The sequence below is a fragment of the Chlorocebus sabaeus genome, chromosome 18 (genome assembly GCF_047675955.1).
Source record: "Chlorocebus sabaeus isolate Y175 chromosome 18, mChlSab1.0.hap1, whole genome shotgun sequence".
Classification (NCBI taxonomy): Eukaryota; Metazoa; Chordata; class Mammalia; order Primates; family Cercopithecidae; genus Chlorocebus; species Chlorocebus sabaeus.
This window is the reverse complement of record NC_132921.1, coordinates 62,661,191-62,673,164: the sequence shown is the minus strand read 5'-3', so window position 1 is coordinate 62,673,164 and position 11,974 is coordinate 62,661,191. Positions and strand designations below refer to the sequence as shown.

Here is an 11,974-nt window from a genome sequence, read left to right as displayed (position 1 = left end):
TAGGCCTTAAATACTGAGCTAAATTCTGAATTTTAGAATCTTCATTCATCCTTTAATTCTATTGTGACACATTTATTGATTTACTAATTGAGCCCATTAATTTTTAGGATGAAACCCTGGCATTTTAAATTAAATGATATGTCACTTATTATGTGACTTTCTATACACTTTCTAAGCCAAAAATAGTCAAGGGCGCCAAAACACACACCACTAGGGAATTGGAGGGCATTTCATAGGAAAGTTTTGCTCTAAAGTTTGTAAATACGAACTAAGACAGCATATAATCCACAAATGACTTCTTGTGTTTTGTCTTGTACTTCAAAGTACATTTTCTTTTAAAGACATCGAATTAACTCTTTACTTACTCATGTTCATGTTCCTTCTACCTAAAGCATTTTAATCAGAGACAGTTGTTTGTATGTCTCTAAACACATTTTAAAACCTCCAAAACTGATTATTTAGATCATTTTATACAAAATGTTATCAAGACAAGTTTAGTCTGCAGTTTCTTGTATAAGAACAATGTTAGATCCCCATTTTAGGCTGGGCGTGGTGGCTCACGCCTGTAATCCCAGCACTTTGGGAGGCTGAGGTAAGAGGATTGCTTGAGCAACACCAGCCTGGGCAACATAGTGAGACCTGGCCGCTAAAACAAAAAATAAAAGAACAAAGTTAGATCGCTATTTCAGATGTGTAACTAATGTTCCATTAGTTACACTCCAGTAGTGTCTCCCACTACTACCTAGTAACTTTCTGAATATTGAGCAATGTATATACACACTAGGGGATAGAAATTAATCTAAATTGTGTGTCTTATAATGTTGCAACATTGTGCCTGTCTATGAGCTTAAAACCTTCTTAGGCATCTCCATCTGAGAAGCTACTTTAAATTTTCAGCAGAATCCAGTAGCCCATCAAGTATTAAAGCACAGTTCATGAAAATACAAGGATGCTTAGATAGATATATATTCCAGACATAAAAAAATCTTATGGTTGCTAAAGAAATATAATACTTTAAGAGATTTTAAAGTAGTTTTTTCCTGAATGTCTTTTTTCCCAAACATTAGACCAAGTTGCATTGTTTACAAAAATTTATTCATACAAATTTTACACACTTTATATAACAGTTATCAAAGTCCTAGTTATAGATATCATGTGTGTAATAATACTTGGTTAAGGTGTTTTTATAATCAGTTGCACACAAAATAAGAGCTTCAAGACTAATATCTACCTAAATTATCACTATATCATAAATCTGCTTCAGTTTAGTAAGGCTCTTGGCATTTCTAAAAAGTATACAAAAGATTAAACTGGGTGATCACTGTAAAATGCTTGCAACTAGCCACGGGAACACTAAATTAGACTTCATAAATAAAAGGTTAACTAGAGCCCTATTTCACCACTAACAGCTGACACAAATACAGAAAACTCTGCCCATTATCCAAGAAACAAATAATTAAGACTAAAATGCAAGCTGATGTGTTGCAGCATTGTAGGGCCACTAAATAGCCATCTGTGATTCGTGGCAATTTAAAAGGCGAAGAAAGGCACTAAAGCTGCAAACTGCATCCCGTGTCACATTGCCTGAGGAGACTGCAGAATTAAAGGAAGATTGATCCTATACACAGGACTCAGGCATAAATCGAATGCCTCTGTTTTCACTATTTGCAATGTGATCTCCTGGCAGCATCCATCCCGCCTGGGAATGCAAATCCAATTCTGTTTTCTTTGATTTATGACTTCATACTGATCAAATCCGTAAAGGAAACGGAAAGGTCCTTTAAACTTTACAAGCTAACGTTTAATCTTTCCTTGTTCTTTTTTTTTCCTTCTTCTTCTTTTTTCAAAAAATAAAAAATAAACTTGTGCCTGAAATTTGGGAGAGTGGCTGGCTGGTTTGTCTGTTGCTGCTCGATCTGGTTGCTGGGTGAAGGTTCTTTTGTTTATAAAGATTACTCTATATGTTGAAAGAATTGACAGGAAACAGACATACTTTCTTTAGCCAAAGAAAGGATACAAGGGTAGGTTCTCAGGGTCTTTTGGAGCTTGCTTACCTCACTCTTGACCACAGATATAAGATAGTACTCATACATATGAAGAAGAGGATTAAATGATTTATCAGTTAGCAAAACTGAGCAACATGTAAACACTACACATTCTAATATGACAAAGGTTGGTTTTATGAAATAAATTTTACTAAGCAATAAGCAATAATGTAGAAAAATACATTTTACCTACAAACTCAATAAACAAGAAACAAAGGGTTCATATTTAGTGCATAATTACTTATTAATAGCTACACAGGGGTTCCTAAAATTTACAATAAGTGCCTGCATCAAACAAAAAAAAAAGAAGCATTCACAAGTTTAAGAGAAGTGAATGAAAAATGGTAAACAGTACTTAAACAGTGCAGGAGGGTAGGAAGGAGAGGTCTCCATAAAACCAGAAAGGAAAAGGGTGGCTCCTACAGAGCAGGTTTCAAAGGGGAGGATCCTGGCCATTTCACAAGATGAGAAGCATGGACAGCACTGGAGAAAAACACATTGTACTTTGCATCCATTTCCAATACCCAGCGCCCAAAGTCAGGACCATTGGGACTGGACTTGCCCTCAGCTTCCCAGACCTGGGACAACCTCATACCAGTCCCTTTCCAGGGTCCTCCTTCTACCACCTCATGCTCTGCCTCTTCCAATATACTTCTGTGTCCTTCACTTTGTTCCAATTGCCCTAATTTGGGGATATTAGATTCCCTGGCAACTCAGGAAGTACAGAAAAAAGAGCGGTCTAACGAAGTCGCCCTTTTCTGCACTTCCTCAACTCTTCCCCCAGGGAGAGGCGTGAATTCTGGGGAGAAGCACAATTTGGATCGAGCTGTTGTTTTATCAGGAGAATTTTCTTCTGGGCTGAGAGTCTGAAGAGAGACAACTACACATAAAAGGAGAATCAAAGAAAGCAGAAATATTAGAATTGTCACCCAACCAGGGGGACAGTGCCCAGTTGAGTTAGGCTGGGATTGAAGCAGCCTGCCCCAGAGGCTCACTGGGAAAGAATGCCCTTCAGCAATTCTCCAAATCATTACCTCAAAATCTCTCTGGAGCAGGGCATCATTGTTTATGTACAGTAGCAAATGGTAAGTAGTAATATCTTCAGGCCTGTCATGGATAAAAATACTATCCTTTTAATTCCAGTTTACAAAAATAGGAGTAATATTCAAAACAATGATTGTCTACTTTTCTATTTATTTTTATAAAAACATAAACAGCTCAGGCGAATTTTCAATCCTTGTGCACGCTTTGTATGAACTTCTCTCTATACTTATATATATATATTCTTTTTATATATTTATAATATATATCAATAATTGGTCCACAAAGTATATCTGTGCATTCTCTAGTGCTTTGTAAAAAGAAAAACAGTATTATTATCAAAATATTCATTTAATGGCTTTACTTCATTACATAAATACATGTTTGGATAGAACACACGAGCGATGACTGTTCAGTCAGTTTGGAAAACGACTTTTCATTGCGTCAGGGCTGTATACACAGGGTAGCTGGTAACTCATCGCTACAAATAAGCTATTCGGCGTCCTTTGTTTTTAACCCTTTGTTTATACCTTTTCCCTAGGACGGCCGCCAAGTATTTCTTGACAGCCATTTGTTTCCGGTAGCGACTGTAGCTGTCCGTGAAGATTCCATCCGAGTGGCGCTTGGAGAGCGGCTCCGCGTCCTCCTCCACGCCGCCGCCTAGGCTCCCACTGCAAGCAAAGGGGTCGGGAAGAGGGTAGCGGGGCGGGAGACACAGGTTCAATCGCTGCGGGGAGCAGGCGGACCCCACCCCACGCGGGAGCCTTCCGGGAGGGCCCGGGGCTCGCACTGCCCACCGCACCGCCTCCCTCTACCAGGAAGCAGCCTAGGGATGGCTGAGATGGAAGCCCCTCAATGCCTCCCTCCCCACCCAGGATTTCCTGGCACGAAACCCCACAGAGGGGGGGCCGGGATGAGATCCGGGCAGACGACACTCGCTTTAAGCCTAACCTTTCTCCCAACGCTGCCTCTTGAGATCTGACCATCCGTGCGTTCGCACCAAATTGTCCTCACTGTTCCTCTCACCCCCGACGTACAGAGAAAATAACCAGAGAGCCCTAAATATGCCAGGCTGGCTGCTGCCCTGGAGTTTGCATCGATCCTACAATTCCTAGTCAAACATGAACACTCCTCTCCCTCCTCACGCCAAGTTGAAAAACGTGGTAATAATATAAGTCGACAGGCTGTAGGCAATATTTTTCACTGCATGAATTATTCATGGCGAAAATGTAATCTGTCTTCCCACGGGCTTTATTAAAATGTTGCCTTCTGCTGAGATACGCTTCACGCAAGCCCTATGCTCTCAGTTTCTCTGGCGTGAGCAAAACTGTTTGGTTCCCTAAGTGTTCAAATTTGGCTATTTGTCATTTCGATTTGAATTTTCAGTAAATACAACCACCCCTTTCCCCATCCCCCCAAAAAAAAAAAGTCACGCTTAGAGGAAATTATAGCAAAACCTCCCTGGAAGCTTGAAGGTTTTGAATGACCGAGAGGTTTGGTTTGGTTTCTCTTTCTTTTCACTCCCTCGCTCGCGTTCCCTTTTTCCCTCTTCCAGAGCTCTCTGGGCAAATTTAAGGTGCCACTTAAAAATCTCCGCCTGCGACCTGTGGCGGGTACCCACCCCAGACCCTGGGGTGCAGACTCACTCTGGGCCCCACGTGCACGCACGGCCGTGGAAGCCGCGCCGCCCGCCCTCCGCGCGCCCCACACAAGCACCCACTCCGGCGCGCGCGAGCCACCATGTGCGGGTTAATCCTTCCACAAACTCTTACCCCACGCCCTTGGCCACGAGCGACTGCAGGTACTTCCTGGCGGACAGCTGGTCCAGCACTTTGCGGTAGGCCTTGTTAAGGATCCCGTGGGCGACATCTCTAACGGGGAGGCAAAGTGCGCGCCCAGGGTCACTGATTCTGCCCCCCAGGAGGCCGCTGGAGACCCCCTTGTTGGGCGCGCGCCCCCTCGACTGTCAGGGAGGCTGACAGAGAAACCTTCAGAGGCACAGAACTCGCGAGTAACTCCCGGGATGATCCCGAGAGTAACTGCTAGGATTGGGAGTTAGTCCTGGCTCTAGGAATGGCAGCTGTGGAGTGTGGGTTCCTTGACGCCACTCACTGCCACTCTTTGGGCCACAGCCCCCTCGGTCCCCACGCGGCCCTCAGGTCCACATAGACCCGCCTGCTGCTAATTTTCTGTCGCTGCAATAGGATCGGGCCAGGGAGAGGACAGGCTTGAGGACTTTCTTGGGAAAAAAAAAAAAAATCCTCGGTGGGTCACCACACCACCCCTCCAGTCACCGCAGTCCCGAGCGCCCAGCCGCGGGTGTGCGCGAGGCCGCGCGAATCTCACCTTCTCTCGGAGGGGTAGTACAATGCGGAGGCGTCGCGCAGCGCGGAGGCGGGGCTCCCTGCGCCCGGCGGCTCCAAGTCGTAGAAGTCTTGCAGCGGGTTTCCGTCCTCGTCGTACGCCTCTTCCTCCGGCCTGCGGGGTGGCCCGGGACAGAAGGAGTGGTCAGTACAAGTTCCTCCCCAGCTCTGCGAGGACCCAAAGAAAGGGGCTCGCGCTGATTTTCACAGTTGATAAAAGTCCTCCACGGAGAATTGTCTTTTCTCCCAGGACTGGAGGTGGGAGTAGAGGTAAGGAGGAGGGAACTACACCCTACCATTCCTACCCCGCCGGGCGGCTCGCCCACGCCCCCTTTTCGCGGGTAAAGGGTGGTCCTGCAGGACCACAGCCTCAACAAGCACTGGGAAACAGAGGCGTCTCCGCCGATCGCGCACACCTGGCTACTGAAAAGGACCGCCCCCCTCCCCGCCCGGCTCCCGAGCCTCCACAAAGCAGCAACGGGCGGGGACGAGAAAGGCCCTACGAGACTAGGCGCTGACCCACGCGAAGACCCGAACGGGGAGGCCCAGAAAGCAAAGGAGAGGATGGGTGGGGTGTGCGGCGGCCAGCTCCGCAGCCACCCCCACCCCCACCCCAGCCTCCGAGCCCAGGGGAGCCCTTCCCGGAGCAGATGTAGGTCACGGAGAACCTCGGTTTCTATTTTGGGCAGGAGAGGATCTGGCAGGAACATGAATAATAGATGCCCCTAAACTTAGCCAGTTTGGCGGCGGCTCAGACTGTGGCGTGTCCTCGCCCTCCGGTGCCTCTCGACCGGAGAAAGTGCCAGGCACACGGGAATTTGAAAATAGCTGAGGGTGAAACGAGGGTGTTTTAAGGCAACTAAACGAATAGTTCGCGCTAATCTGTTAGCGATGGCGGGGCCCCATCTCACCCCCAGAGCACAAGGAGGGGGGCCGATACCCAGCGAGTGCCTGGCGACTTCGCAGTCACCCTCATCTACAGCCTCCATTCTTGACATAGGACGGGTAGAGATGAGTTAAAACAAATCCTTCTCCCTTTGGACCCCTGGAGAGATTTGGAATGCAGCCAGCGCTAGTAGCACTCTCTAGGCGGGGATGGAGTCGTACTTCGTTACTTCACTCGCCTTTTCTCCATCCTTGGAGAGGTCAGGGCAAGGCAAGCACATTCCTCCGCACGCCCCGCACCCAGCCTTTTCTCCGCGATGCGCCTCAGCCCTGGCCCGGGTACCCCGAACCCTGGGTCTTTCTGATATTGCCCTGCCCCGAGTCCAGATACTGGAATCCTAATACAGAAGCCAGAACCCATCTCTCGGTTCAAATCAGTGGTCAGCGGCCCCCCAAGGCTAATGTTCCTAGGCGAGGCTAGGAGAAGGCAGCTTCACAGACAGAAAGAGCGCTCCTCCCTGCCCCAGGCGCCGCCGGTGCGGACCCTCCCCTGCCCAGGGCTCTTCCACAGTCCGGCACATCGGCGGGCGACTCCCTGGGGCTGCCTGCGGGAACCTGGGGCAGCGCCTGCCGATTAGAAACCCGGGGTTAAGAAAAAAGCCAAGGTTCCTCCATCCTGGGCCGAGCAGGGCTGCTCTCCCGCTCCTGCCTGCCTGCTGGCTTTCCCTTCCTCCTCCCTTGCGTCTGTTTTTCCCCCTCCTTCGCAGTCTCGTTCTTGTTCTTCCCTCTCTTAAGTCGCTTTTCCTCAATCACACCGGGCCAACACCCTCCCCCACCCCACGCCCCCCAAGACAGCCTGGGATTCAAAATGCAGTTGGAACACGGATCACTTGAAAGAAAGCTCTTCAGGGGAAAGAACTGGAATGAAATGAGGAGAAAGGGTGGAAAGGAGAGAGAGGCCCCACCCGGATAGTCCAGAACAAGCGGTAACAAAGCAACGTCCGAAGGAGCTTTACGCTCAACCCCCGGCCAGCTCCAGAGCTGAAGTTCTCCTAACTTATCCTAAGAATAGGTAAAAGAAACCAACCTAGGGGCCATGCCCTGCCCCCATCCTGCTGGCCAGGTTGGGAGAGGCGGGTTCTCCAGCGGCCAGAAGCTCACTGGCTCTACTCGGGACCCTGAGCTGCCTAGGGCTGGGGGAGGGTTCTGAGCCGTCGCGGAGCCTGCCAGACCCTCCGGCTAGAATGGGGACCCGCTGTCCAGCCAAGGCTGGCGGAGGCGCACTGGGGGCGCAGAGGGCGATGCTAGTAGTCTGGACCCAGAGGACTGCAGGAAGGAGACTGTGAGGAAGTGTCTGTGACTGGGAAGCCCCAGCTCCTGCTCGGCCCGGGCAGCCAGCACCTACCTGATCCCGGGGAACCGGAGTCCGGCGGCGGCAGGTGAGCAGTAGACGCTGCTGTGCATGATTATCCCGTAGACCAGCAGGGCCAGCCTCGCTCCGCTACACATGGTCATTCTGCGCAGGATGGGAAAGAGGGCACACAGCTGTGAGAACGTCCCTGGCCTTCCACCCTCCAACCCCAAAAAACTCTCGAAGCTGGGGGAGGGACTGAGCGAAGCCCCGGCTCCCTGTATTGAACACCACTTAGCGACAGCCGGCGCGCGCCCTGCCACTTCTTGCTTGCTATAGTTAGAAATATATATATATATATATGCATATACCCAGCGCCCAATAACTAGCCAGACCTGGTTGAAGGAAAGCTAACTATCCTGACGCGATGCCAGCGAAAGAATCAGCACTCGAGTGAGTCGGTCGGTTTGGTAAGGTTTTCTTTCCCTTGCCCTTCAACTCTTACCGCTGTCAGGAGAGGATGTGCTGCCAAGTAGGACGGCGGGCAAAGGGCTTCTTCAAGTTTCTGCGCTGGAGTCACAACCCGAGAGGCATCACCGTCTGGCGTTGGTGTCTGAGCAGAAGCCGCAGGAACGAGCAGGAGCAGCAGGAGGAGCTGCAGGACTTGTTTGCCGAGGCTCGTGTTCTGTTCAAAAGTTTGTAGACGCGCAGAACTAGGAGGGAGCGTGACACGGAGAGAAGGGGGCGAAGAGAGAGAGAAGAAAGAAAGAGGGGGCGAGGAGGTAAAGCACGGAGGAGCAAAGTGGCCGTAAGTCCACCCTGAGGAATAAGCAAGCGATTAAGGAAAAGAGGGAAAGTCAGAGAAGAAGGGGAGGAAGGAAAGGGAGAGGGCCGGTCGCCAGCCGGCCTTTGTAGGAGCCGCTGGTCAGGCAGCTGTGAGGGTCGACAGCGCCTTCTCTGCTCCAAGGTCTCTCTGGCTGCCTCTGAAGCTGTGGCTTCTTCAGCTGCTGCCGGTGGTTACAGAGGTGACGGGCCTTCTGCTCGTATTTATCTGTGCAGTTAGCAAAAATCTATCCGAACATGGTTTTTGGAGAGCCCTCTTTGTCAACATCTGTCTGCCTGTTGCCTTTAAGAACAGAATATTTTGTTTCACTGTTGCGCTCCGATTTTTATTCATGAAATGACTTCCTTTTTTTTTTTTCAGTCACGTAATGATCGGGTATCAGAAAAAGACGTCAGCATCCTAGTCCCTCAAGGAACATATTAACTATTCTGTGCTGTCCTCTTGGATGATAAGATCCGGAGTCATCGACTTCTCATAAACACCTTTCACTCATACAATCCAATTTTTAAGAAGTCCAATTATTTTTGATGGTTTTCAATTTCACCCATTTCTCAAGGACAGGTAAAGAATTTTTAGAATTTTGAGGATGGCAAAAGTTATGTTTTTAACTATATAATTACGATTTCTCTTTACTTTTTCATCAAGCCCCACCAATCAGAGCTCTGGTCTCCGGAGTTAAGCATCATCAAGCTCTCCTATTAATAAATTTAATTTAGATCTCCTAATTTCTTGCGTATGTTCTTTCAGATAGACCATTAAATGTGGAAGTCGTTTTGCTTTTAAAGGGAAGTCTTGGAGGATTTTCAGTAAATCTCTCCTGAGTCTGGCTGCCGTTGACAGTCGGGCTATGAGTAGATTGATGAGAGCTCAAGCTGCCTCCGGAGCGCGGCCTGCGGAGCTGTCCAGACTCCGGGTGCTGAAGTGTTCGGTCACAGATGCTACAAACGTTGAAAATTGCCACTGGTTTAATTTTTCACCAGAGCCTCTAAATTTGAAGAGTTGGCAGTAGTGCTATTAACGTGGCGATTCATTGCCTAAATCACCCCCATCGTTCAGATACATCTTTCCCCTTTGTAGTGTCCACAAATGCCCTAATGCTGAGAATGCTCTCCATCCCTGCCTGGATTTGAGGAAAAAGCATTCTGTCCCCCGTTAGTCCTGGCTTTTGGATCTTTAGCCTGGCCGTTTGGCTACTTTCACACCTTCTGTGGCTCTTACAGATTTTAAAAATTGATGTTGTGAAATTGTGTTTTCCACAAGAAATGAAATGTTAAGAATTTTGGGGTGAGAAATATGTTTTTCCACTTTGTTTACAACTTGAGCTCTGTTTGGGAAACACAGATGGACTGGGAAAGCATGAGGGTTCCCAGTACAAGTTCACTTGATGAAGGTTTCTAACAGGAATCCCTCTGCTGGAAACAGTTAAATTTTTTTTAACTGAAAATGATGTGGTAAGAGGAAAGCAATAAGGGAAGACCATATCCACCCAGAGGCTTCCAATTTCCTGGGTAATTTAAGAAGGGTCATATATTTCTACACCAGTAAGAGAAATTGGGTCTATTTCTTTAAAAGAAAGAAAGGAAGGAAGGAAGGAAGGAAGGAAGGAAGGAAGGAAAGAAAGAAAGAAAGAAAGAAAGAAAGAAAGAAAGAAAGAAAGAAAGAAAGAAAGAAAGAAGGAAAGAAGGAAAGAAGGAAAGAAGGAAAGAAAGAAAGAAAGAAAGAAAGAAAAGATCCATCAGTAACCATTAGAGTGCATTTTAATTATTTGGATCTTACACAAAAATTAGGGGAAATTCCAGTTTAGTGGGAGGGTTTCCTGTTACTATGATTTGGATCTAACATTTAAATAAGCTATATTAGTTCTGCATGCTTTTTCCAAGATATTATGTTTCTCCTTCTAAATGCTGTTCCCGCTCTTACTTGAGATTTAATACTTCCTCCTTCTTAAAAAAACTAAGTTTTGCTTATTCCTGGCCATAAATGACCAAAAACTGTCTGCTTCTTCTTAGTTTACTCCTGGCCGTGCTTCAGATTGTCTGCCTTCAATAAAGCTTCAAACCACATCTACATGGGAATATGTCTCTTTTACTCTGATACATATGCTCACTGATTTATGTCGGAGTGTTTACATGCCTGTGTTCCGTGTTCAGCTCTGCCTCTGCAGCAAGCTCGCACACAAAGAGCCTGCGGTGAACACTACCAGATAATCAAGCAGAGACATCTTTCTTACTAAAGCGCCCAAAGCTATTCCCCACTGTGGCTTTCCTGTCTTCCGCCTTGCTTCACGTCAAAGGTGAACCCCATTAAAAACCTTACTCTTTCCTCCCACACGAATTCTGAAATGAGTTCAATCTGGAGAAATATTTGAAAATTTCCAAGACTCCTTGTACAATTCACTACTCAACTTTAGTAAAGGGAGCCACCATGTGGGGAGTTTGCTGACTTCACGGCCTATTAAAGGGGGAAAACCACAAACATGATTAACCATCTGGGAGGGGGACGACTAACTACTGGCTCCAAGGGCCAACAGGGGCTGAACTGTGCCTCTGACTTACCAAGGCTATGACCCCTGTGCTCTTCTCAGCTTAGATACCCTCAGCTCAGAACTCGGGGCTCAGCACCCAAAAATTACAGGCCTTCTGACCTGAACCCATTCACCAGAGTGAAAGACTAAACAGAGAACTTAAAATTCTTGGTCACTGAACTCCTGAAAATCAAGTCTCGAGACTCAGCGATTGCTCAACACAATCTAAAGACCCACCCAGCCCTGCCCACACTGCCTGGGGGAATCAAACTCCCACAGGATCACCCGCAGATCTTTTGTTGCTCGTGGCCATCATCTAGTTGGACATGTTTGACATCTCTCCCAGGGGAGCTTTCCTATTCATGAAAATCTGGCCTTGGGCCCCTGGGCAAAGGGAAAAGGCCAATAGATAGGAGGAACTCGAAGCTGCTAAATGAGAGTATAGGCCCCTTCTGCTTTCTATTGGTTGGAGGGAATATGGGATGACTGAAGTTTCAAAGACCAAAACTACCCCCAAACGCCTCTCTGATTCTAATCTTGGAAGGCTCCGGTCAAGCATTAGCACAGCATCCTGGAGGCCTTTGTGTCTAGGACTTTGGGGGGCCAGCGAGGAAGAGGGGACTTGTCAGCCCAAAACCCCAGGCTAGAGAGACTGGCAGCCCCAGCATGCACTGAGGAGGCATGGGGCAGTGGCCAGGTGGGATTCCGTGGCCCAGTCCAACAGACATGCTAATTGCAAGTGGAGACCCCAGTCTGGCTTGAAGTGCAGGTAGGAGCTGGAGGGTGAATCCTAGGGGCCCTCAACTAAAGCACTTTTATGAGAGGAGAGAGAGAAAGGGAGGAGGAGCTAGAGGAGAATTGGGGAAGAGCAAGACCAGGGTAGGACAGCCTTTCAGTTTTACTATTCTTACCCAGTTTCCC

The 11,974-nt window shown here is 47.8% G+C and overlaps 1 protein-coding gene across 1 annotated transcript; it reads right to left on the bottom strand.

The window, feature by feature from the left end:
* Positions 1-1,073: 1,073 nt before the first annotated feature.
* On the bottom strand, positions 1,074-10,558 carry ADCYAP1 (adenylate cyclase activating polypeptide 1). Its single transcript, XM_007974503.3, is given in 7 exon segments — positions 1,074-3,757; positions 4,859-4,957; positions 5,433-5,564; positions 7,740-7,850; positions 8,177-8,444; positions 8,447-8,478; positions 8,681-10,558. Coding segments are annotated over 7 exon segments (1,014 nt in total). The 5' UTR covers positions 8,863-10,558; the 3' UTR covers positions 1,074-3,567.
* Positions 10,559-11,974: the final 1,416 nt, after the last annotated feature.